The sequence below is a fragment of the Syzygium oleosum genome, unplaced genomic scaffold, assembly GCF_021117445.2.
Source record: "Syzygium oleosum isolate NSW1041296 unplaced genomic scaffold, Sole_v2.1 Sole_v2.05, whole genome shotgun sequence".
Classification (NCBI taxonomy): domain Eukaryota; kingdom Viridiplantae; phylum Streptophyta; class Magnoliopsida; order Myrtales; family Myrtaceae; genus Syzygium; species Syzygium oleosum.
Genome location: NW_026607489.1, coordinates 10,653,883 through 10,680,298, shown reverse-complemented (window position 1 = coordinate 10,680,298; position 26,416 = coordinate 10,653,883). Strand labels below are relative to the sequence as shown.

At 43.9% G+C, this 26,416-nt stretch overlaps 5 protein-coding genes across 5 annotated transcripts; 2 read left to right on the top strand and 3 right to left on the bottom strand.

The window, feature by feature from the left end:
- Window positions 1-1,244: 1,244 nt before the first annotated feature.
- LOC115693771 (transcription activator of gluconeogenesis HCBG_00867) lies at window positions 1,245-5,665 on the bottom strand. The gene is made up of 5 exons (XM_030620829.2): window positions 5,142-5,665; window positions 2,546-2,611; window positions 2,184-2,246; window positions 2,011-2,079; window positions 1,245-1,723 (listed from the first exon to the last, which is right to left on the bottom strand). The coding sequence occupies exons 1-5, from the start codon at window positions 5,511-5,513 to the stop codon at window positions 1,502-1,504; spliced, it is 792 nt and encodes a 263-aa protein (XP_030476689.2). The 5' UTR covers window positions 5,514-5,665; the 3' UTR covers window positions 1,245-1,501.
- Window positions 5,666-8,253: 2,588 nt separating this feature from the next.
- LOC115693775 (uncharacterized) lies at window positions 8,254-12,690 on the top strand. Its single transcript, XM_030620833.2, has 5 exons — window positions 8,254-9,331; window positions 9,913-9,995; window positions 10,527-10,638; window positions 11,625-11,677; window positions 12,173-12,690. The coding sequence occupies exons 1-5, from the start codon at window positions 8,323-8,325 to the stop codon at window positions 12,317-12,319; spliced, it is 1,404 nt and encodes a 467-aa protein (XP_030476693.1). The 5' UTR covers window positions 8,254-8,322; the 3' UTR covers window positions 12,320-12,690.
- A 636-nt stretch (window positions 12,691-13,326) lies between these two features.
- Window positions 13,327-16,117, bottom strand: LOC115693774 (uncharacterized). Its single transcript, XM_030620832.2, has 2 exons — window positions 14,303-16,117; window positions 13,327-13,977 (listed from the first exon to the last, which is right to left on the bottom strand). Exon 1 carries the CDS (start codon window positions 16,039-16,041, stop codon window positions 14,329-14,331), a length of 1,713 nt encoding a protein of 570 aa, XP_030476692.1. The 5' UTR covers window positions 16,042-16,117; the 3' UTR covers window positions 13,327-13,977; window positions 14,303-14,328.
- Window positions 16,118-20,825: 4,708 nt separating this feature from the next.
- On the top strand, window positions 20,826-24,293 carry LOC115693773 (probable receptor-like protein kinase At1g80640). Its single transcript, XM_030620831.2, has 10 exons — window positions 20,826-21,077; window positions 21,765-21,938; window positions 22,036-22,286; window positions 22,399-22,531; window positions 22,656-22,719; window positions 22,816-22,912; window positions 23,007-23,103; window positions 23,388-23,506; window positions 23,627-23,716; window positions 23,809-24,293. Exons 1-10 carry the CDS (start codon window positions 20,897-20,899, stop codon window positions 23,968-23,970), a joined length of 1,368 nt encoding a protein of 455 aa, XP_030476691.1. The 5' UTR covers window positions 20,826-20,896; the 3' UTR covers window positions 23,971-24,293.
- A 53-nt stretch (window positions 24,294-24,346) lies between these two features.
- On the bottom strand, window positions 24,347-26,076 carry LOC130138317 (uncharacterized). The gene is made up of 2 exons (XM_056312032.1): window positions 25,970-26,076; window positions 24,347-25,890 (listed from the first exon to the last, which is right to left on the bottom strand). The coding sequence occupies exon 2, from the start codon at window positions 25,314-25,316 to the stop codon at window positions 24,681-24,683; it is 636 nt and encodes a 211-aa protein (XP_056168007.1). The 5' UTR covers window positions 25,317-25,890; window positions 25,970-26,076; the 3' UTR covers window positions 24,347-24,680.
- Window positions 26,077-26,416: the final 340 nt, after the last annotated feature.

Below are 26,416 nucleotides of genomic sequence, written 5' to 3'. Positions count from 1 at the left end.
GGTGGGTACTTTCAAGTTCTGAGTTCTGACCAATGTGCTCCCAGTTTTCTTGACACTGATTGAAGTGTACTCTGTCTCTCACTCTGTCACGACTAGCAGTACTACTGGGATCTTCCGCAGCTGGAACTCGTAGACCCCCACTACGCCACCTCCTGTCTCCCCACCCCTCCTCCTCCTCCTCCTCTCCTCAACGATCGACGTGCCGAAGGGAAAAGTAAAAAATGTTCGCGGTTCGAAACCCAAAGAACGCATCATTTCGGTCTTATTACCGCTGACGACTGGATGACCCAGCACTGCAAAAGCAGTAATTACTGCGACTGATGGCGATCTTCTTCTCTGCTGCCACGCTCAGGCCTGGCCCATGACAAATGGCTGTGGATTTGGAATGTTGAGACATCTCCTGCTCCTTTTCCATCATTTTTTTTTTTATATTTTCGATTCGAGTTTCATTCTCCATAGGATTACGTAGTTTTTATGTATTTGAAAGTTGGGTTTTCCTCTTTCAATTTGGTCTTTTGATTGGTAGATTTTCAATAGAGCTAGTCTCTCTCTAGTGTTTTTTGGTAAATGATTCGAACCCAAATGTCATTCCAGATTTATCACTCTTACCATTCTCGAACAATTGTTATGTCTTCTCTCGTTTCTCGGCTAGGCTAGCTAGTGGTAGTGGGTATCATCTCTTTGTGCCATGCCGATGATGTTACTTATTGCAAAGATATCTGCAAACGATGTTAGCCTTTTCAACAAAACTATAAATGATTACTTAATTAGGATGCAAATCCGCCGTCACTCATTGATGTCCTAAAAAAAATGAAATGACGACACGTGGCGCCCCCACTTTAGTTTCGCCCACATCATATCAAAACACCGAAATCTCTCTCCTCTCTGTCGCCCTCTATGCAGAAAGAGAGCCCCATCCGTGCATCTCAATTGCCCGAGCCACGGCAACCTCCATCCACTCCTACGGCAGTGAGAGCGAGTCGAGGTGCAGCAATTGGGCATGGACGTTATTTAGAGAGAGAGAGAGTTAGGTTAGGTGGGACTTGAATTGGATGCGGTAAAATTTCGAATTGAGTGGACACATGCGATATCAAAATGGAAACAGATGGGTTCAATATAGGGAATAGTCGATCCGCATCTACTTAATTAAGAAGACACGTGCAATACAACCTCGACGTGTCACGTAACATATGCATGACATTAAAGACTCTCGGTTCATACAAAGGCATTGAGAGAGAGAGAGATGCATACAAATCTAAGGATGTAACCTTGAAAAGATATGTGAAAATGCGGTAAGGCTAACTAGCTCGGTAAGTGCTATTGGTAATTACAGCAACTAATTCACTCATGATCCATCCTACCCTTGCTACTCCACAGCTAAAGCTACGAAATATTAAAAAAAAATCATCAGCCTTGATTATAGCTACTTGATCAAAAGAACTTAATCAGTCAGTTCACTCCAGTAAGAATGCAACATCATGCCGTGGCTTGATGAGCTCTCTCAAGCCACGGCACACGAAATGTCCGGGCCACCATCTTCTAGTGGCAGATTCAGGTCAGGCAGCTCGAGCATCTCGCGACTCTCGACCTTCTTCACTTCCGGAATGTCACTAAAACGCTGCTGTAGTTGCGTTGCTACTTCGGCGTGCTCCAAAGGAATACAAGAAGGTGCTTGTACTTGCTCATGCTGCTTGGGAATCGCAGCTTGAGATTGCATGCCGATCTGCTAATTCAAGAAAAAGAAAGAAGGGTTTCAAAAAACGCGCACCATTTTGTTCTTCTGTCCAAATTTGAGGTAACTTAAGATGAAACTTGCTGATCTAACACTGCTAATAGTCATGCCTAGAATCACATGCTTTATGGAACTGTCAATTTTGTCCAAGCACTGTCATGAGAACAGATGGTTATTCAGAGACTGAAAGGAAGTATAAATTCACGGCAATAGATATAATGCATATACAAAGGAGATGCTATAGGTTTATGTGTCAGATCAAGGGACATGCTTATTACCTTTATTCTCTTCAAGCTTTGGTTTATGGATCTTTCTTTCTCAAAGTTGAGCCGTAAAGTCGACAATTCCTGGACAAGAAAAAGAAAAAAACACAAATCGCCACATTCTTTGTTAAAACCAAGCATCTCTTTAAAAGGATGTACATAAAGAGATAAAGTATGATGAATCATACATGTCTCAGATTTCTCCTTTCCTTCAACAGCAAGCTTTCCTCTTCTCTGAGTTCAGCCAAGGTCTACAAGCATCAAAAACTGTTCAACTTAGTAAAGGTTGTCCCAAAATTAATCGCAAATTGTGCACACATGAACTACGCATCAAGTACATTCTTGAACACATGCGATGCTTCAGGCATACAAAATATAACGCGTACACCCTCGAAAACGACTAGCTAGCTTTTCAAAAGGCTACACTATTTTCATGAACATTGTTTATCGTATCCTAGCTTTTCAAAAGCCTAAGAATTTTACTTGATCAACATGTTCTGGTGACGGTAGAGGATTTCCACGGTCCCACGCGAATTTAATGAAATCATACCTTTTTCTTCCTCGGCCTTTTGCCGGCGATGGTAGCGGACATGGTACTTGCACTCGCTATAGAGACCTGAACATGATAAAAACAAAAATTTGAATACGCTACCGTGGCGGATTAATTAAAGGGCGGCTCCAACAAATATCGAAAGAAAATTAATCCGATATACGGGGTGTACGCATATCGCTTTTCTTTTTTTTCGCAGCAACTCAACTCCGCATTGCACAAAACGAAGACAACGAAGACAGCTTTTCGAGGAGGACTCTTTATTCAAATTAAAGTCTGTTCACCCAATAGCTCCCACAACTAAGTCTCCGTGTTCATGAGAGAATGCCAAAGTTCTCAGTACTGCGTTTACGTGGTTTCTTTCTTCCTTCTCAGTATGCAAAAGACAAGGAAAGGACCAAAAAAGAAAGAAAGAACGTGCGAACTACTTAGAAATTTCTCACGAGGTTCTTCATCACTCGGTCACGGTCCAAGTAGAGACCGTGTGGAAGTCAGAACCTGGTCCACGCACGGCACTTGTGGCGACACTCCCACGTCGTATTTTCACACGTTCAATCGTATTTTCACACGTTCAATGCTTCTAGTTTCGAACTACTTGTCCTTTTGTTCTGCGCTTTCTAGATTCAGAAGCCCGAACTCCTCGCTAGTCTACACATCTTAGAGCCCAAATAAGGGTTCTAAGAAAAGGCAAAGATGGAGCCTAAGTTGCAGCAGCCTATAAAGATAAGGTTATGGTGCGAGGTCGAGTTGGTAATTCGAATCACGAAAGAAGTCAGCCTATGCCATTAATATGGAGACAAAGTGGTGCCCACCTCCACAGCTAACTCCCCACTGGCCAAATACTGTCCACTTCCCCCAAACCCCACCTGTCTACATTCATCCTAGTGCCCCATATTTCAAAACCCCATCACCAAAGATTCATCCTTTATACTGTTCATGCGATGAAGCCTCAACTTACATAGCACAGGAGCACAGATCGATGGGTGACGAGATGAACATCTGGTCGACCAGAACTCAAACCTTCTCTGACCCACAAAACCAAACAACCAGGGCTGTGGTTTGTGAGGTGAGAATGTTGCTCAGCAGCAGCCCGAAATTCACTCAAAAAAGGTGATCGTTTCTCATTTTTCCTCCTTGTCGCGACAATTCCTCTGTGGATGACAGAGCGTAATATAGAGTCATCGGTGGCCACTGTTGCGAAAACGACAAGAGGTCAATGACGTATCGGGCACTCGTGAGTCCACATGAAAACCTTAAGCTGCAATCCACCGCAACAAGCCATTTCCCCCCACCGCGACCAAGCGCTTGCACGATATCTTGTCGATTCATATCTCTTAGAAGCGTAATATAATCATACAAGTGCACTTTTTCGTCATTAAAAATAAACTGCTAAAAAGAACAATACAAAAATTCGACTCGAGAAAGAATGTGACAAGACTCGTAATTTTAGCCGCACCCGCCACACACTTTATGTTAGCTTTCGTTGTAATTATTAATTAGCATCTAGCATCATCACGAGAGAAACAAAAAAACAAAATAAAATTATGTTGAAAACACAACATAGAGAGCCTACACAAACCACCAACGATGACGCAACCAACCCACCAAACTGCCGGCAGACCCAAGACACTTCACCGGCCGAACCGGTGGACCGCGCTGCCGTTTGACCAAACTACCCTCGCGAGGGACGATGGGGTTGACCAAAAGGAGGGGCGGTTTCCGTCCAGAGTGGGGGGGGGGGGGACGAGCCTAATCCGCGACCCGCAAGAGTTGACCGACACCCGCGACCTAGAGATTGACAACGTCACGTGTAGCGCGCGACGCGCAATGACGAGACTGCCCTTCTCAAAGGGATGTGTGGTGGGAGTGGGTGTTCTTGGAGTTTTCTTTATAGGGGCGGAGCCGGAGCGTGACAGGTGGGCGAGTAAGTTAAATGGGGTTTGGGTATGAAAAGCGGCGATGACGAAACGTGGAGATTTTGACTCTTTTCCTCCTTCCGAAATCATAAATTTATATAAATAGCACAATTTCTTCTTTTTCCGAAAATATTTTCTGGGGAAAATAGTGGGGTTTTTGCGTGTGAGAAGGGAAGGTCCATCGATGGAGGATTTAAGAAAGGAATGGCTTTTTTTAACTTTGGAAACCTTCTTTTCGTTCTTTGGCAAAAGGGGAGGCGAATCTGACAGGCTACGGCCCGACACGTCATTTATACGTGACTTCTCCTAGTCCCAATCCCCGAAATAATTTATATAAATCTTTGGCTTATGAAAAAGATGAAGAGGGTGAAGAGATTTAATCACCAAAGAAAGCAAAAAAGCGAGAGAAACGGAGCCGAAGATCCACGCGCTTCGTCGATTTTAGGATGATGTTTTTCTGCTGCGAAAATCGACGAGGATATGCAACCTTCTCCCGGGGGCGGGGAGGGGCATTTCCGTCAGGAAAATAGCCATATTATTCAACGGGCCATGCGGAAACGCAAAAAATAGGAAGGGAAAAAGAAAGGGAACGAAAGAAGAAGATGAACGACACGGTCTTTGGGAAAAGAAAAGTAGGCGAAGGTAGAGAGAGAGAGGGAGAGGGCGTCGCGTTCACAGACCTTAGATCTCGTGGCGGTGTCCAAGGGCGGCGACTCCTCGGACCCATCGGCGCCGCCGCAGCCGCTGGAGGTGGCGCCGCCGCTCCACGAGAGGGGCGTGGTGGGGCTCGCCCGGCTCGGCTGCTGGCCGCCGCCGCCGCCCTTCTCCTCCTCCTCCCCCTCCTCCTCCTGCTTCTTCTCGGCCGGGTTCCGGGGCGGCGGCTTGGACCGGCGCTGGCGGACGCTCCAGGCGAGCTCCAGGGGGGGCGGCGCGGGGGGCCGGGAGTGGCCGAGGCGGACGAGGAGCTCGGCGACCAGGGAGGCGTCGCTCATGGCGAGGTCGACCCACCCGGGTCCGTCGCCGCCGCCGCCGCCGCCGCCGCCGCCAGACATGCGTGTTCCTTGCAGGTCGTCCCTTCCCTCTTCTGGTCGTGCGTGTCGGAAGACAGAGAGGGACAGAGAGGGGCAGAGAAGAGAGGAGAGAGAGAGAGTTAGAGAGTTATGGGTGGAAGTTGTTATGAGAGAGTGTGGGAGGAGGGAGGAGGAGGGAGGGGGGGGTGGGGGTTAATGAGGGAAATGATGGTAATAAATGAGAGAGGAATGGGAGGTTTATATGTACGTGACTATGTGGTGGTGGAGTTGATGTCGTTTGTTGACAAAACTCGAGAAGAAAAAAGGGACCATTTTCTCAAGTGTGTTTTCTCTCCCTTTTCTTTTCCTGTACCTCTGAAGTTTCTCCGTGCTCGTGCTGTGTGGGTCGTGTGTGTCCAGCATGGGAATGGATCTCTTTCTTCTTGCGTTGTTGTTTTTCGCTACACGCGGCTTATGTATCGTATCGTTGTCGCTCGTGGGACGGAAGTCGGAACCCACCGGTCAACCAATGCAGTACCCCTCCCCTCCCCTCCCCTACCCCCCAACACCTTCCTTTCGGCCCTCTTTCTTTTTCTTCTCCTGCTTGCATTTTGCTGAATGTCCCCGCTTGCCTATCTAGGGTTTGCCATGCAAGCCGGTTCTCCCCTGAAGCCCTTTTTAGGCCTATCCAAGGTTGGGAATGGATCGGGTCCAACAGGCTGGGCCTTTCCATCGTTAGGGTGCGAAGTTTCGGGCTCCTGGAGTCGCCCGTTGATTTGATCGTACGCGTCGGGTAAAGATAAGGCATCGATCGAAATTTGGATTGGAAACCCGGTTCGCGCCTAGTGTCCAATGACACTGAGCACTATATGCCCGAGTTCTTCGACCACCGATTTGATGAGATACGGTTTCATCGTTGCGTACCGAAACACGTGTTGTCAATCTAAAAGGACCCCGATTCTTGGAGAAATCCTTTGGCGGGGCGGACTCAGATTAATTGAGTCGGCACTGGTGCTGATTATATGCCTTCATTTACTGTTGATATGCATCTTTGGTAGCTTAACATCAGATCAATGATCAATCAATGGGTGGACGATTTTATACGTGAAAAAAAAAATATCGATTCCCTATGTAAGATGGGTCGGGCTTGAGCGGGCTAGGCCAGAGAAGGAAATTGCTAGTTGAAACTAATTCATTTATACTTATAGCCGAACAGGGCGCCAACTCATGATCACCTAAACTCGATGCATATCAGCTATCTAGTTTTAGATTTTAAGAGTTCAAGTTCAGTCAAGTTCTCGAAAGTATCACGATGCTTGATTTATTTATCTTGTCAATACCAAATTAAAGGGCAAAACAAAAACCAACCTTTTTAATCGGACTCGAATTGGGTGGTTGTCACAACTCAGTGTTTCGCATGGCGACAATGATCCCTTTTGCGGGCCTCTCTACGATGTCATGGGCTAAAAACCATGGCAAAATTGTTGGGCCCTCGATAAATAGTCAGATCAATGAGATGGCCGTCGGCCGTTGATTGACAAAATCATCGTCGGTCATTGGAACCATCCGGTCTCGATCGACAACCATCCGGTCCCGATCGACAATCTCACCGTGGTTTTAGGCCACGGGAGAGGATAGAAATGCCCCTCGTTCATTCATCCATGGCTTTGTGTTGGTAGGGCCTTAATGGAGGTTCTCTGCTTCACAACCAACACCAGCACGTTTTCAGGAGCCCCAAAAGCCAATTCCTTCATGAATTGCCCCCATCTCCTCCATTCATTCTTTAGAGACTCGTATGGGGAACTATGTAAAGCAACATGACTTGAGAATGGAAGTCCCTCGCGGTTCCGGCAAATTTGGCAAATCTCGTTTCAGCAAATCGCTCGGATGTTTCGAAATCAAAGACCCGATCTAGCCCGAAAGCAGAGCAAACATGGAAAATTGCCGAGCGCGGCGGCCTGCATAGATCTCGCGACTGAGTTCACTTCGCCCAATTCACCCGTAAAAAGAGAGAGAGAGAGAGAGGAGGAAACCCGAGGAGGAGGAAAATAACTTAGATTTGGATTTTTCGAAATTGCCATGTTTTTCCTCCTCCATCCGATCTCCAATTAATAGGTCAGGATGCGATTCACGCGAAAGCAAATTAGCGGCGAAGATCGGACGTGCCAAGGTATGTGTTGACAAGAAAAAATGAAAATGCGCCAGGACAATTTGAATTTGAGAAGATTAAAGCGCAATCCAAAACAAAAATCGAGCACAAAGCAAGCACGATAGGGTTTGGATGGAGCAATGAATTTTTCGAGTAAGGAAATGTGAAGTGCATTGGGAAATAGAGTTACATGGAATTGAAACTAGACCAAAATGAAATCACATGAAAATGTAAACTGCAGGAATTATAGAAAAAAGTTATAGAAAGGTACGATACGATATTTATCAAAAGAAAGGGCTGAACGAAAAGAACTAAACCTTTATAAAAATTGGGCTAATTTAAAAAAAATATATCAATTTTAGCTTAAATGATAATTCTGACCATAACTCATTTTTATTTCGAAAAAAAGCATCAATTTTTACTCGATTTCCGAATTTAGCTCCCGATATAAAAAGTTTGAGATATAATTGGGATAAAGGTTAAAATTGAGGGTTTTTTAGGGAATTGGGTCAAAAATCATAGAAAAATTTCCAGGACTTTTTAGTTGGCAAAGTAAAAACAAAAAATTGAAAGACATTTTCAGAAAAAAAAAAAAACCAAAAACCAGACCCTTAAACCTCGCAGCCTCCCCTTCTTCTTCTTCTTCTTCTTCTTCACCCCCTACGTCTAGGGTTCCTCCCCCCCTGCAACGCTCCCGTTCCCATGGCGCTCCAGCTCAGAAGCCGGCGGAGATCCCTCCCCGGCCCTTCCCTCGTCCGCTTCTTCTCCGAGAAGCAAGACCCAGATGCCGAATCGCCTCCGCCGCCCAACTCCTCTCCCGACGAAACCGACTCGAAGCCGCAGTCTTCAACCCCACGCTTCTCTCTCTCTAACTACTTGAGCGACGTCAAAGCCAGGCTTCGACAGCAGCAGCAGCAGCAGCAGCAGCAGCAATACAACAGACCCACTTTCTCGTCTTCGTTTCCGGCCTCGGGTGCGCCGGAGCAGCGGCCTTCGGGGATCGCTTACGCCGAGAGAATCCGGCAGAACCTCTCCGAGTTTCGCCGCCGGTCTGAGCCGCCGGGCCCCGTGGACTCCAATGCCCGGCCCGTCACTTTCCAGGAGCTGTACAACCGCAATGTGGTGGCGAGGAGCGGGGAGGCTGGCCCGGGTGGTCCCGAGCGGGGCGTCGCGAGGCCGGGCGCGAAGGTCTCCTGGGATGGGATTCGCGAGAGCCTGAAGAAGGTGGGGTCCAGTCAGAACGCCGCTTCCGACGCCCTTCCGAAGAGCGGGGACTCGATGTCGCACTCGCGGTTTAGGGATGCTCTGAAGATGAGGCTGGGGCAGGGGGGCTCAGGGTCGGGCCCGGGCTTTGTGGCTATCGGAGGCGGCGAGAATTTGCCGCTGTCGGTGTTTGGGAAGGAGATGAGGGAGAGAAAGGAAGGGGAAGGGAAAGGGAGCGATGGCAGGTTGAATACGGAGTTGTTGAGGACGTATAGTTATGCAGATTTGGGAGGGAAGTTGAAGATGTTGAGGTCAGAGAGCGTGGCCAAAGGTAGAGATGGGAAGGGGTGGTTTTCACTGGAGGAGTTGAATGAGAGGTTGGTGAAGCTGAGGGAGATGGAGGAGAAGGAGTCCGAGTCACGGATCGGAGGGGCTTCTTTCAGGGATTTGAGGTTCAGTCTGTCCCAAATGAATGTGTCTGAGGATGAGAAGACGAAGAGGACGACGCGTGAGTGTTTGTATACATATGAACTTTGAAATGCTAGGAAGAGTCTTCGAATTAGTTATATATGAAGATTGATTTTGGGGTGATATTTTGTCATCATAGTCTCTTAGTCTCTTTTTAATGTTTACCCTTATAGTGTTCTTGACCCCAGTCCCAATTCAAGGTTTTGTTGCAAATTAGAGGAAACAAAGCAAAAAAAGAAGAAAAGAAAAGTGAAGGATTTTCTACTCTCTCAGAGAAGAAAGATTGTCCTTAGAATTTTACCTGCTCCTATGGTATTGCTATCTCTATCATTCCTTTTATGCTGTGAGGCTCTCAAATCAGCAGTTTCTTTACAGAATCCGAGGTGTCTAATTCCAGATATCTTCTACCGGGGAAAGCCTGAAGAAGTTCTTCTGTGATTTGTCCAATTTCTGCAATGTCTGGCAATTTGTTTGTCCCATTAGTCTCTTTGTAACATAGCATGGCTTCCAATTTGAAAGCTTGAGGCCTTCTTCAATTATGGAATACCATCATAAAACTACACGACGTATTTTGCTGCACCGAGAGGTGGTGATAATTTGATGATTTGATTTATTTTTCAGTCCAGAGACTAAATGCATTAGTACAGTTAGGGGGAACTCCAGACTTCATGCTGCATCCTCCAAAGGAACATCTAGTTGAAAAGGCAAGTGGCGCTTTCTTGTTTCTTTTTGAGTTTTCTTCTTTCTGGATATTGATGTCCTGCCATGTTTAAGTGTTACATTCCGGAGACCTTTACTGCCTGTAGCGTCACATAAACATAGCATGCACATGCACTAAGGTGCATACCATGCTCTTGACCTAGATTAGTCATCAGTGCACCAAAAAGACTCTGCAGTACCCCGAGATTTATAATGCAAACTCCATATCCCTTCGAAAAGTAACAAAAATTATTTTAAAATTAATATCTCAAACACAATGTGTTGATTGGCCTGTGAATTTGCTGTGATTTTAATAGCTATTTGCATTATGGACCTAGGATCAATGATTAATTGCATGACCAAATGGTGTTGTTTAACTGAAGGCATGGCCTGCTAAATGTTGGATGGTTTGTCAGCAACTACTCAAATGTGTTGCTATCTGCTTCTTTATACTTGTTTTTGAATCAAATTGTTGTTTAAACTTTTAAGTTTTTTGTGAATGATGTCAAAAGCCCTAAGATGTGCTGTTATTGCAGTACTTCCATCCAGATAACATGTCTTCAGCAGAAAAACTGAAGATTCAGCTTGCAGAAGTGAGGAACGAGTTTAAAATGTCAGAGTCAGACTGTGGATCTGCACGTGTGCAAGGTTTGCTCTCGAGCAGTAGGCTTTATTAGAATCTATATCTTTCTTCACAGAGCTTAATCAATGTATGCAGTGTCTATTATTTTGTCACGTCACTCTTCTATCTGGCTTGATAGGATGCTATCTGGACACCGTATTGTTTTGATCACGAGACACTTCATCGAATGCCATATTTCCGTCGTAGATTTGAAGCAGCAGTTAAAAGCTCGTTTTCCTGTTCAGACTATTCTGAAGTATAACCTAGTTTACTGAATGATGTGACAAGTTGTTTAATGAAGTGGGCTTATCTAAATATTCTATACAAGACCAAAACCTTATTTAGTAATCCAAAATTAATAAGCCTTCTTACTATAGTTAGCACTAATCGTTGAGATATTGGACTTTGTATTATTATATGTTGGAAGTTTTCATCATGGAATCAGGTAATTTCTGGTTTTTTTAACAATGTGGTACTTATTGAAAAGGCCATGCACAGAATGAAATCACTCAAAATGAAGTTTGTGCCTGGTGTAATGGCCTAGGAGAGTTCCGAATACCAGAGAAGCCTGATGAGGGAGGTTTTGGAGCTGTCAAGCTTGTGTTTTGTGAATTCTGTACCCTTTTTAACATGTTTGTGCCTAAAACATTTTGAACATGACTAGATTTCTAAAGATTGTCCAGAGTGTCTGACGGACTTGTGAGTGTCATGATTGTTATGTCTTATCTGTGAGGATTTTTTGGTAAAAATGAAGGGGGCATGTTGATTAACAAGTTTGCATTACAAAGTGGATGCCTAAACTTATATGCTTGAACCAATTATCTGTTTCTCTCTCTCTCTCTCTCTCTCTCTCTCTCTCTCTCTCTCTCTCTCTCTCTCTCTCTCTGCATGTGATCTAGTGATTGTGATATGGTTTACTTAAGCATGAGCTTTGCTCTTCTCCCCCTTTGCTTTCCAGTGGATCTTTTGTTCTTCATTTGGTAATAGATGTTTTCTCATTGAACTATTGCAGTGGCGCTGCTGACAACAAAGATAAAGCATTTAGCGAAAGCCTTGCACAAAAAGGTGAGAACAGATCAGTATGGTTGGAACTGTGTCAATCATTCTATAAGATTTCAGTGACAGGTCATGATGGAGTAGTTTGAACATTTCCAGTTTCCCTGAATGTTATCTTGAAATTTATTATTTGACCTCCAGGCGATTCTCTAGTTTTTGTGATTTTGTAGTTTGTCTTATTCAGAAATTTCTGCAGCTTGCTGCAAGAGCTGAGTGCTGCATTTTTTCTTCATTATCATTGCCCGTCAATCGTGTCGCTATTTTTTAATGGCTTTTCCTAGAAGAAAACTTGGATTTATGCTTAAGTGGTCTCCTGTATACTCTTCTCAAAACAAAATTGCACTACTTATCCATGTCACGTTGCTTGAGGAAGAAAAAGAAAATGCATAAATACATCTTTCACTCTTAGTGAACTGAAGGAAGCTAGTGACTGTGGCAAGTGTTATGTTCGGACAAGTTTTAATTGGTGGTGATCTGATGATCTGCGGAACTGTGATTTGGCAGGATAAGCATTCTCGAAAAGGGCTTGAGGCAATGGTGCAGCGAAGGAAGAGGCACTTGAAGTATTTGCGAAGGACAGACTGGGATTCATACAGCCTGGTTCTCTCTAAGCTTGGTCTGCGCGATAACCCGGACTACAAGAACGCATGAATGCAAGGAAGCAAACCAAGTCCCTTTCATCTTTAGCGCATCGAATGAAACTCAGGAATTCTGGTGCATCAGAGGCTTGCGCGTTCTTTTGGGTCGGAGCGATGTAGCCGGCACTCTTGTTTCTTTCGATTTTAAGTTTCCTTTCACTTTATTCTGATTATGATGGTTCTTCCTTGGAATGCATCGTGTTCTTGAACCAGACTTGGCCAAATGGGACATGCATTCTTAACATTGTGCAATAATGTTGCTCAGCCACAGGAAAGATGGCAAAGATGTAGTTTTTAGGGGATTTGCCTCAAAGTTGTTTTGATTTTTGGGGACAATATGTTGCAAAGGGTGATTGTTTGAATTGGTTTTGCAAGTTGAATTTATACCCAGTCTTTTCCATTTGATTGCTTGCTCGCAGCACTGATGAGGTTCAAACCCTTCAAGAATTATAAATCGAAATAGGCCAAATGCCATAAGAAAAATAAGAATGCACAATATTTCAACATTGACACCAACGATATTTCACACCAATTCTAGTCGTGAGCACGTTAACATCATTTGGGATAATAATAATAGTCTCTGAATTTTGGTTCAACGTGCGACGTAGTCTCTAAACTTTAATTTAATGTTTAATGTGGTCCTTCAATTTTTAATTTGTTCAATGTGGTACCTTAAATTTAGGTACATGTTCAATGTAGCTCCTAAACTATATGAAAATGTTCAATTTAGTCTTTCCATTAATTTAAGATTAGGGACAACATTGAATATTTTCATATAGTTTAGGGGCTAAATTGAACGTGTACTAAAATTCAGGGATTACATTAAACAAGTTAAAAATTCATGGACCTTATTGAACAAATAAAAAGTTCAGGGATTGCATTATATGATGGACTAAAATTTTGGGGACCATTTTGTGTCATTTTGCCATATCGTTTAGGTCTGGGGAGAATGTTCGGCCTTACAACCTTGCAATTTAACATAGAACTTCTTTTATGGGACGATTTTTCCAAGAAGTCATAAATAAATATGTTACATACATCACCTTACATTCCTCACAAGATGTGCTAATCATCATTTTAAACAACCTTAGAAATACATCGAAGCCACTCTAAAGGACTATGGAACGGTTATCTTGTTTGACATGATATTTTTATGAGACGACATCGACCTTTCTAAAAGAAGTAGAGATCATCCGAAGGAAAAGAGGGATGAATTTGAATTTAGACAAGATAGCACGGGTACCACCGATGCGATTGTCCATTCTTTCATCAGACTGGTTTTACTGAAGTATGAGATGCCTCTGCTCTTATCCCCATGATGATTTATCAATTTGTGTCCATGGCAGCGCGGCAGGCCATCCGCATGCCGTCTTGCAAACATGGCAGTCGTCGGCTCATTTGGGGGGGCGCCACTTTGCAGACTTGCAGTCGTGATCAAGCCCTTCAATCCGAATCGTGCAAACACAATCCGAATCGTGCAGACAGGCACGCTCACTTCATTTGGCGCTAGAGACTCGCATGATCATTGTGAAGAGTATCGCCTCTTTTAGAATGAATGGGAACTGCCACGCTATTATCGAAGTAGCGTGTAGAAATCAAGAAACTCTTAGCCTCATTCCGTCGAATGTAAACCTGTATATCTTGATCCGGTTTCAGCTCCAAATCGAAACCCTGGAAGCACATTGAAAAACATATTGTTGATTATGCACAATGTCCTTGCAACCTTGGACTACAATCAGTGTAAATTTCAAGCTCAAAAGCTCGTCAATGAACACAGAAAACATGAACTCGAGCCCAGCTGGAGAGATCAAAGATTGAATATATAGATTATTCACTATGTACAGTTGTCATTGACAAATTATCAAGCAACCACAGCAATCTACAGACAATTTCATTGTCCTATAAAAAAGAGGTCCCAAATTGAAAGAAGCTACAACAGCACGATTCTGCCACAGAAAAGAAACACGGGCATTCTCATTTTCTCAGACGAATTTACCTCCTCCACTGTCTCTTTTGAAGTCCCTAATCACAAACAAGACAACCGTGTCGCAAGAAGAAATCCCTCTGGCTTTTGGATAAGATGGATCCGCGTGGTGGGACTATTCTCCTCAACGACGGCCTCGCGGACACCATCCAAGCTAGAACTGCGATATCGACATTTATATTATTACACCACCTCAGATTTATCTCCCTCAGTGTCCTGCAATGGCTCACCGCCTCCTTCACCCCTACGGCCGACACATTCAAACAGTTTGGTAAGTCAAGGCGCTTGAGATGACAGCATCTCCTTCCGATTGCCGCTAGTTGCTGGTCGTTCAGTCCCGACCCTTCTGCTTGCAAGACCTCCAACTGCGGGAGTTCAAAGTCGAAGCATAGATTTGCCGTGTTCCTGCAATGACTGATCTCCAAATGCTTGATTTCACGGCAGCTCTTCAGCACGCCCATAATGCCATCCCCAGTTATCTCCGCGCAATAGCCCACGTTAAGATACCGCAAGTTGGGGCATGTACGCGCGATCTTCCCAAGGCATTCGTCGGTCATTTTCGCATTATGGGATATGTTAAGAGACCTCACCTGAGAATTCGCCGCCATATCAGTTTCATTAGCACCATACTTCTTTAGGTTGGTCCTCTCCATCTTGATATCCTTCAGCAGGGGACATCGTCTCACGAGGTCATGCAATGTAGTGATCGTGAGCCTCGAGCAGAGACTGACGTTAATGGAGGTCAGGCCGCGAAGCACCTCGCATATCGCGCCCATGTAGTGATCCGTGAGGAAACTTACCGCCTCGAAATCTAAGACCTCGATGCCCCCGTGCTTCAGCACGATCTCCTGAATCCCGTCGAATGTAAACCCCGAAGCATGCGAAAGAACGAGGCTCTTCAACGGTATATTCGCCTCGGCGACAGACATCAGCAGCCCATCCGAGATGAACGAGTGCGAGAAATCCAGGCTCCTCAAACCCCTCGCGTAACCGAACGAATCGCCCAGCTCCTCGTACAAAATCGCCAACCCGATGTCGTTCGCGGCCAGGGAGACCAACTCAGGCCTGTTCTTTATCAACGAAGCAATGCCGCTCTGAGTGATAAAGCTACAATCCCTAAAACCAATTTCCCTCAGGGACGGGCAATTCACGGACAGCGCGATCAGGGACTGATCGGAGACGAACTGATTCCCCGATACGTCGATCCGCGACAGCCTCCTCAGCTTCCGCGACAGGGCCGAGACGCCGCGATCCGTGACCCGAGCCGAAGGGCTCAGCTCCGGGTAGCTAACGTCGAGCTCCTCCAGCATGGGGAAGCACCCGGCGACGGAGACCAGGTCGCTGTCCTGCAGAAGCGCGACCCTGGACAGCACCAGCACCCTCAGGGCCCCGAACTTGGACCCCATCTCCCGCAGCCCGTCGAGGCGGAGGTACTGGTGGTTGGAGAGGTCGAGGCGCTCGAGGAGGGGCAGCCGGGAGCGGGCGATCTGGAGGAGGACGCCGGAGGGGTCGCCGCGGAAGGGGCTGAGGTCGATGGACCTGAGGGAAGGGAGGCGGGAGAGGAGGGAGGGGAGGTGAGGGGCGAGGTGGTCGGGGACGGAGAGGGAGGCGCGGAGGGCGTCGGCGATGGCGAGGAACTGCTTGCACACGGTGGAGAGGGGCTCGAGGTCCGCCTCGGAGTCCAGGGACGCGAAGACGGTCTCCCAGACCTCCCGCGGCAGCTCCCTGCTGCGCTCCGATGCGTCCGACATCGTCAGGGTTTCCGAGCTCAGTTCCGACGGAATCCAATCGAAGCGAAGCGAGCGCGACACGCAGTAAAAGGACGACGACGGTGGATTCCTCCCTCATACGAGGTTGGGGGATGCCACGTGGGCTAGGCTGGTGGCGCCCCCCACGTGGCGCCCTTGTGGGCCCGCGGGTGTTTTTGGCTCCCTTTTTTCCGTGTCGTGTCTTTTTTCGAATTTTGAATCCGTGACGTCTCTTGGGCCACACGCGAAAATGGGCCGTTTGGGTCGGGCCGAGGAGATAACGGGCCGAGAAATTCCGATTGCGGGCCCAAAGTTTCAATTGGCCCTTTCCGGATCGAAAAGGTTAACCCGTGAAATCCGAAACGTAGAACACCAAGCTTTCGCTTTCGCTTCCCAAAGCACGGCGAGAGGTTCCAGCATCGGGGATGCCGTCGCGTCCCGATCGGATCGGTCGAGTGCTTCGAGAGGCTCGAGTCATGTCTTTCGTGAGGTGCCTCGCAACGGCATCTTGCGGTTATCCTTTTTTGCGGTAGCAGAACAAATAGCCGACGAAATGGTCTGGTTTCATATCATGTGCGACGTGATACTTCATTATTGTTTTTATGTGTGATGTAGTTTGGTCGCCTCGAAAATGCTCTCTTATTGTCTTCTCGAAGCCAAAGTTGGTAATATGTGAACGTGAGAATCAATGTGGACACAAGTGCATGTTCGGGCATTTCTAAGTGCCTTTGTCGAAATTTAATGCTGGAGTACGACCGATACGGGAAGTTTAATGCTGTCTTAACAATAGAGACCCCTCTTTACCTTCATTGTTATAGGAACAAGTGAGAAGTTATGCTTGAGGACAAGGGGCTCTTTGACGCCCTTTTTTTTTTTTTATGTAGTAATTGGAGCGAAAATTATAAAAAAAAAAGTCATAAACCTATTGCACTCGTACCAATTCAATCTTAAATCATTCAATTATATTTCGATAATTTGCTAATATAGTCATTCCGGCCAATTTTCACACGAGAACGCTGGCATGGCGGTTTAGTCAGTGTCGATTATCCTGTGTGGCTAACTAGTGCTGACATGGATAATTTTAAAGAAAATTCTATTTTTTTCTGAAGTTTTTCATTTTTCTGTTTTTTTTCTTTCTATTTCGCCGATGACCGGTCTCAGGCGATGGCTAGCCACCGGCAATGCCTGGAGAAGGCTACGAAGACCTCGCCCTAGCCTCGCCTGGGTAGGGCGAGGGTCACCTTGTCCAAGTGAGGCCATACCTCACCTGTGGTCGGCGAGGGTGCCCTTACTCAACCCTCTCAAGGCATCGCAGGTGGCCAACCATCGCTTGAGATCGGCTACCGACGAAAAGGAAAGAAAAAAAATAGATAAATGAAAAAAGAAAGAAAAAAAGGAACAAAACTTTTAAAAAATTATTCACGTCAGCGCCGGTATGCTACACAGGAGGGCCGGTACTAATTGGACAGTCGCGTTAGTGTTTTTTTGATGAAAATTGGCCGGAATGACTATATTAACAAATTATCAAAATGTTTAGAATTGAATTAGCATAATTATAATATGCTTATGACCTTTTTTTGGTAATTTTCTCAGTGATTGGGTTATGTTCGGAGCTAATATCCGCAACGAACCGAGAACATTACAAAAGAAAATCAATAATGCGTAGGTGTAAAACGAAGACAACCCTATACAAAGAGGCGTGAACACGACAAAATTACGTACTTAAATAGGACAATTAATCATGGAGATCACGTGGGAACTAAAAAACTATGATTTCTTCCGAAAACTAAATCAATTCCCTTTGGAAGAACAAAGAGAAACATGTCCCATATCATATTTGTCTTTTTATGCCATTTTTGGGGGCAATCCTTGTAGTACAGTTACCAAAATTCGTTTTGTTTTGATTCGGCTGGTGCTGCAGATCCTTTCCCAGTCGCGCGATTTCACATGACCAAATATCAGCTCCAAGATATCTCACCTCCTACGCATCAAAAACTTTGGAAGCTAGCCGATTAACCCGAAAATTTTTGATTGAAGCAATAAAATATTTTCACTTGTTTGTGTTGGTACCAAATCGACGACTTTCACATTTTTTACTGGTCGCCAAGGATGCGTTTGATAATATCTATGTCTTCGGGACGAGTTTCTGAGCAGAAGGACGCGTTTGGTAACTGCACAAAATTTCTATTCTTGGGATAGAAAAAGAATATAAAAGCTTTTGTACGACCTTAAAATTTTTTTGTGATGTGGATTATCTTTAGTTTTTAAATAATTTTCTTAGATTTTTCTAATTTTTCTTTTCCTTTTCCTCCCTTCTTTTTTCTTGTCTAGCCAATCGCCATCGTTGGTCAGAGACAAGGGCCGGTGACCTCGCCCAGCCACAGCGATTGGCTAGCAAGGTCCATCGCCGAGGCCCGGCAACTGGCTAGAGGAGGAAGAAGAAGGAAGGAGAAAAAGAAAATGACGTGTTTTAGAAATTGTTCCAAGGAGAAAAAAAAATAGTTTTTGCTTATTTCTTGTTTTTGTTCCGAATTTATTCCCTGTCCACCTTTTTATTCTAGGAACAGAAAAATTAATTGACGTTACCAAACGGATTTATGTTCTTTTTTACTGTTTCGAGGAATAAAAAAATAGGAAAATACAGAATATGAGTTTTACCAAACACTCCCCCAAATCCGTCAGTACAGGTTTCTCGCATTGATACGGACCTACCCAGTAAGTTGGTTTGTCAATTAGTAGCCGCATATCGTGTCCCACTCACGCCTGGAAATCTCATGCGAGCAAGACCTTATATTAAACAAACCCCGAGGGGGAAAATAAACAAAGATGTATAAGGTACAACTGCTGACGAGGACCTTCCAGGAATCAAGGTGGTTCTTTTGCCAATGAAGACAAAGATGGAAGAACGGCAGGAACAAGAAGTAGTACACGCATGACCCGGATTTGTTCATACATTTCAACAGGGTCACATGTGCAACATTGCCACCGAAATCATACCTCTGGACAGCTCCAGCTATTTTATAGTTTTGGTTAGCTGCAGGGCACATCGCCCCAACTGATATGTGTTGAACTTGAGATGGAAATGGGTTGACAAAATGGTATTTAGCTGTGTATTTATTTGACCTCGAACCATAACGAAAGCGACGCGTCGAGTGAATCGTATGCCCACTGTTTGGCTCGATCTGTGTTTTCTCATCAGTGTTAAGGATGGGCTCCCAACTTGCCAAGCTTGCAGATTTACCGCTCTCTGTTTTTTTTTTCCTGGGTTGGATTCTGGTTGGAACCGAAACCAGATGCAATGAAATCCTGGAAATGGGCTCACCCCTTGCAAATAGTTTTGCTGCTTCCACTTACTAGCTGCATGCATAAATAATTGAATGTCATCTTTTTTTTTTCCCGTACATCAAACAGGAAAGATACTGATCAAATGAAAAGTTCACATGATTGCTGTGAGAGAGAGAGAGAGAGAGAGAGAGAGAGAGAGAGAGAGAGTTGTCAGCTGTGAATGGGTATGGTGATTACAGAACAATGCCTTTTACAACAGCTGTGTGTTCAAAAGACAGAAAGACTGAAGACTGTTAATGAAAATCACAGGTGAGTAGGTCATGATTTTGAGTTTCAGACTCTCTCACTCTCTCTCTCTCTCTCTCTCTCAGCGGTAACGCTATATATAAATAAAAATATTTGGAAAACAAATAAATAGGCATATAATTAAACATGGTAAAATGCCACCACATTCCCATTTGATGAAGCTTTGATCTGTGCTATCATATATGATTAAAGATGGTCTCCTCCTTTTTATGGACATATCGAAATGCACTTGTTTTTTTTTTCTTATTCCTTTTTTTTTTGGTAGCTATTGTGTTCACTAGCATTGCTCAATATTTGTAGTTGCCTCAGGCACTTTGTGGGAAGAGCTTCCTTTGCACAGGAAATTTCTTGGTGTTACATTTTGCACATATATCTGTTGGCATGTGAAAGCCGAATGGTGGTACATAGTGAACTTAAAGAGAAATTTAGTGTACAAAAATAGAAAAAAACCGGAGGGGAAACCCCACTAGCGCAATCAAGGGCGAGCAGAGATTTCGAGACTTTTGGTGCATGACTATAATTGGAAAAATTTAATCACAGAATCAGCTTAACGTGATTCATTAAATGTTTCTCTAAAGATATTGTAGGTATAAATCATCATATTCCATAGTCACTTCGAATTCAGAAGAAGAGGAAAAAGAAGGTTTTCAATTCCATTTCCCTTAGACAAATCCAGCCAAAAAAAGGAGTATGCGAAGGAGAAGAATGTTAGAGAAGCTAATGTACATTGGCCATACACCAAAAATGTGAAAAGAACAGAAGTGTACATAGTATGGCTTTACTTCTGATTTCCTATTCACTCTTTCTTTCTTCTTATTTGTGATTTATTTTAATCCTCAGTCCACTTTTTTAATAAATGTCCAAAGCCCAGTTGCCACCGCGGCACCGCCATCCTTAACATCTGCACTCTCTCACGTTTGGCTTTCTTCCTGCCACATGATTCGGTGTCCACTTGCCCCACTTCTTCAAACACTCTCACCCACAGTTATGAAGGGATGGAACAGATGGATGTTTTTTTAATGGTTATGAAGAGAATAAATCTTTTGAAGGAAAGAAAAAGAAAAAGTGGTTTCTTGGTTTCCCTGCGACAGTCTTTTGTCCCATCTGCTTTTGGAAACCAAAAGACAAATTCAAAGTGAAACAAACAAAGGAGCAAATGAAGTTTTTTTTTTTGCTAGAAAAGGAGCAAATGAAGTTTCAATAGAGCTCACACAACAATCTCTCTCTCTCTCTCTCTCTCTCTCTGAAGGAGAAAAAAAAAAAGGACATGAATGTTCCTAGTCTTTTGCTTCTGCCCATGTGGGTAATAAGCACATCTTTTTTCTCAGCCATTGTCATCACTGATGCCAGACCAGACCCTGCTGTTTCCACTATACTAGTCCCCCTTTCGCGTTCTCAGGAGGCACCCGTTTCCCAGTTTTCTTCAGAAATGAATGCTCAGTCTCCAGGTGAACTTGTCAGCCTCTCCATTTTGTGGATGTTATCTTAATTTCATGTGCATCAGCGAATTATTTTGAGTTCTTTTTGTTCACTGTGCAATTGAGTAAACTGGGTCACTTGGATTTTTGCACTTGGAACTGGAAAGTTTCGACCAAATGCATTTAGATATGAAAAGGTGGAATTTTGCAACTTGGTGCTATGTCTTCCTCGGTTCTTCTGTTTCGTGAAATTTGAAATTTTTGTTCTGTGTGGCTGTATTGATGTTGGAAAAGATAATGAATTGGAATTTGGATATTTAAGTTCGTGATTTGGATTTTGTGATTGTGTTTTGGTGGGAACAGTTCATCTTTTAACAGCAATGGAAGATTTATAGATTTATTTTTTCTGCTGTTCTTTGTCCGGGAGTAATAATGATATGGTCCATCTGATTCTTTTCCTGAGATTCAAACTGAAATAACCCAAATAATCCTCGAAATAATCTCTGCCAATTTTTTCGGAGTGGTGATTTTAGGAATAAAGCATCATGAGAATCCACCGTTGCAAATATTCCACAATCTTTTTCTCCTTAATTGTTGGCCTTCTTTTGTGCTTGTCTCTGATAAGGATGGTGTCTGGGTTTCGAGTACGTTTTTGATATGTACATTCCGACAGTTGGAGTTTTGATACATTGTTAAAGAAGCGTTTTTTTAAAGCAGGAATGCCAGAGGTCAGAGTAGTGCACCACCAGGATTTGAACAAGAAGATTCTGGTGGCACTCATTGTCGCATCTACTCTCCTTGCCGTGGTTTTGATTTTTCTCGTTTGCTTCTGGATATATCTTTCAAAGAATTCGAAGAAGAAATCTAAAAGTAAGAGCTCAGCAAACTCAGGTATGTATCTGGCCAAAAGCATTTGCTCATTTTCCTGATTATGCTTCAGATGACTATGTGGTCTCATTTGCATATCTCTTTGATGTTTCATATGAAGATAATGTTGGGGGACTTCCATTGAACCCAATGGTGGGTAAATTGAATACCTCTGCTGTTGTTGGTAAAAAGGGTTCTGCTGCTGTTTTTGAGTATCAACTCTTGGAAGCTGCGACCAATCATTTTCATGAGAGGAGCATCTTGGGCGAAGGTGGCCGAGGAGTTGTCTATAAAGCTCGTTTTAGTGAAAAGCTCCTTGCTGCTGTGAAGAAGTGGGATGATGCCGATCAGGATGCCCAGAGAGAATTTGAGGTAGTTTTCACCTGATGATGATGTGAAGATTGATTTCTTCTCTCTCTCTCTCTCTCTCTCTCTCTCTCTCATATTTTATAGAGTTTCTCTTTGCATTTCCTTCCTCTGACAGAACGAGGTGAATTGGTTGAGTAAAATCCAACATCAAAATGTAGTCACTCTTTTGGGCTACTGTATTCATGGACAAACACAATATCTCGTATATGAAATGATGCAGAATGGGTCGTTGGAGACTCAATTGCATGGTATGGACTCACTCTCCTCTTACCGGTTTCAGTGAGATAAGAGATACAGAGTTATTGGTTGGTCCTTGAAGTTTTTGAGATTTCTGTCTATCCTTACTTGATTCATGCTTTGATGGTTATCTAGGACCAACACATGGATCAGCTCTAACGTGGCACCTGCGTATGAAGATTGCTGTTGATGTAGCCAGGCAAGTTCGGCGCCAAATTATCGTTGCTTTTATGTCCTACTAATTATCTTCTTCCTTGTCCTGATGTGTATCAAATTCTTAATGGTGTTTATACAGAGGATTAGAATTTCTTCATGAACGGTGCAACCCTCCTATGGTGCATAGAGATCTTAAATCATCGAACATTCTCTTGGATTCAGACTTCAATGCTAAGGTTGACTGACTTCCAGTGCTCCTCTTGTTGCATTTCTTTCTAGAGGAGTCATCTTTTTCCTGCATAAATCTTCTGAATGTTGTTCTTTTAACAGCTTTCTGATTTTGGGCTTGCTGTGAGTGCTCAAAACAAAAATAATGTGAAGATCTCTGGCACAGTGGGTTATTTGGCCCCAGAGTACCTGTTGGATGGTATGTTCTGTTTTTTCTTTGATCTTAGGAAGTCATGATGAATGCCCCGTTCATCAAGTTGTGCTCAGTGCATAGAATTTCTTTTCCAAGTGTTAGTGATGTGACTTGATGTTCTTTTGATGAGCCTGACTAGCATAGCCTGTTGTATTTGCTGTTTACTTCTGCTTTTGTGTCGCCTCTTTTCAAGATTATATCTAAATATTTCCCAGTCTTATTTATATGTGCACCTATCATCGTGATTCAGACTTTGTTTTTTTCTTAAGACTAAAATGATTCTTTATCAGGTAAATTAACAGATAAAAGTGATGTCTACGCTTTTGGAATTGTCCTCCTAGAGCTTCTGATGGGAAAAAAACCTGTGGAGAAGATGGAATCAACTCAATGCCAGTCCCTAGTAACCTGGGTATGTTTTCCTTGAACTTGGCAGGAAAAAGCTCTCATTTAGGGCAATTTTTTCCGAATTTGCTTATTAAATTTTTGTCTTCTTTTTGAAACTTAATTACATGTACTCCCCAACATGCAGGCCATGCCTCAGCTCACTGACAGATCAAAGCTTCCAAACATTGTCAATCCTGTCATCAAAGACACGATGGATTTGAAGCACTTATATCAGGTATTCGGATTGAATACACTTTTTTCTTAGTAATTGGACTTCTCACCCTCTGCTTGTTACTTCATCAATCACCTATGAAAATGATTGAGCAGGTCGCTGCCGTAGCAGTACTATGTATTCAACCAGAACCGAGCTACAGGCCATTGATAACGGATGTTCTGCATTCTCTTATCCCGCTCGTTCCTGTCGAGCTCGGAGGGTCCCTCAGAGTATCAGAACCTGTTCCAACGGTTGGTCTTGACCCTTCTCACTGAACTAAAGATGGTTTTGACTGGCATTTACAATTCGGCTACAGTTTCATCCACGTGCAATTTATGCTTGTCGAGGGGGACGAATTCAGCATGGTTCTTGTTCTTTGATTTCTGACAAGTCATATTTGGATTACTTGGTTCCATTGGAATCAGGATAAAATCGGACCTACAGGCATTTCTCCCGTCTCTCTTCCTGCTGCTGTATATTTTAGTGAACACAATGTCGTATATTCTTCTACCGCTTTGCTAACAAGTTCTTCATGTATTGCCAGACGGAAATTTCAATTTCTGATCAAATTAATAGGATTTAATCCTTTTTCTGTGTATTGCATAGTAGCTTCTGTGTAAATCGCGCGAGAAGCTGATGAGATCTGAGATTCTGAGAGCAAATTCTGTGATCTGATATATTTCACATGAATTGTTCTTCATTCTTACAAGTTGGACTGCCTAAAAATGCACATGAAGTCTTCATATGTGGATATAGTCTTTCCCTTTTTGTTGAAGTTGCTTACAAAATACATATATATATATATTGCACATATTACCAGTAAAAAGAACATATACATTGCACACATTGCATACTATCCGTATCTGGTAAAAAAGAACAAAAGAAGAAGAAGAAGAATATTACTCATGGATCCTGGTGTAATATTTGATTATATGATCCTCCAGAGTGGCCGTGAGCTAAATATCATATCAAATGAAATTTGACTTCACTCTTCAGTGATGCTCTCCAGCCTTGGCTGCCAATTGTCATGAGATGCAAGCCTTTTCGGAGACCCTCTCATTCCCCTTCTTGTAATGTCCTTACTCCTCTTTCGGCCTGTGAGTTCCCTCGTCTCCGAAGACCCGAAGCTACTTGACGATCTCGACTCTTCGCTGGCACTTTCGGGATTGGCTTTGAGCTTTGTTCCTTTAAACAAGCATACAAAGCAGCTATCTTTGGAGAAACACTCGTCCTTCTCCATCTTTGACCAACAAGTCGAGTCCATTTGATCTTCTTCCTTGGTAATTTCTTGCGGCTTGGCCTTGGTGTTGGGACTCTGGAAAGGAGAAGGGAAAGGAGAAGCGGACGGAGAGTACTTGAATGAAAGGCGTTGGAGCTTCCTGATGGTGCTTACGGGCACAACATAGAACTTCTGGCCCAACATTAGCATCGTGTCTGGCGCAACGATCGCCCATGGCTGCTGAAACACATGAGGGTATGCGACGCAGCATCTAGGGTTGCGAAGCATGATCTCGGCTGCAAGAACCGGCCTGTCGTGGAGCTCGACGTGCCCACCAGGGTGGACAATCTTGACCAGCATGTTCCTCGTGCTGTTTGTGCAGAGCCATCTTGAACGGGCCATTATTATTTTTTTCCAAGTCGTGGTGAGCGAAGGGAAATGAGATTGGAAAGTTGTGCCATCTCCTCTGCAAGATAAAGCATCTGCTGTACCAAAGGATTTGCCAGGAATATCCAATGAGATATTGCTTTGATCTTCCTGGGTATTTGTAGCTCATCTTCCTCTTTTCTTGTCTCATTTAATTTCATAGTAAACATCGCAGCTAACTACGACCCCACCAGGCATTATGTGATAAATTAAGCTTGGCAAATTTTGTTGGCACTCATTTTGTCTTTCACGGTTTTTGAGGGCATTGGAATTCAATGCTGTGGATGGTGAAAGGAGGGATCACATCACAAGAGGCAAAAGCGAACATGCGAGCGATGATATCCACTCGAGGTTTTGAACATTTGCCTTTGCACCTTATTGCCTGTCATAATTGGTAAGGAGACATCAGTGACTGCCGTTTCTTGTGTATACCACGGCGTACATGGAGTGTACGTTTTTTCTCTTTTACTCCCAATCTAAGCCTAAAGAAGGCATCCTTAAACATTGTTCCATCCTTCGTTTACGTTTTGAATTTGATCCGCACGATGACCTACACAAAGGGGTCAAATTTGGATCCAAACTCTGGTCTTTAGACTTGTGCCGAGCGTCCGCCAAATCAAGGAAATTACCTTGTGGGCTTCACTGTTAGTGAGGCTAAATTTTGGAAGAGCTGTTGCAGACAAAGTGGAAAAAGACCCTCTTTTGGTATGTACGGCAAGATTCCTACTTTCTCGCTGTCTCTAACACTAAGGCCAAGATTGTTGACTCAGAAGGAAGCCTGAACTGAAGCTGATTTCTGGGTAGTGGAAATTCCTAGAACCCGTCGAAAAGGAACCTGAAACTGAACTGATGGCTGCTGTAAAGTCCTAAATGCAAATATTTTTATGCCTTTCTTTGCACATGGAAGTAATGTCCAGGAGATGGCATACCTTGTCATTTCTTCTTCACTTGGCATGTCATTACTGTTCATGCTTCGCCTTTCTCCATTGTCAGTTATCTCAGGTTGCAAAAGCCGAGTGATTTGTTGGGGGAAGTGGTTCGGTGTTGCTTCCTTCCCCTCCACGTTACTAGATCCA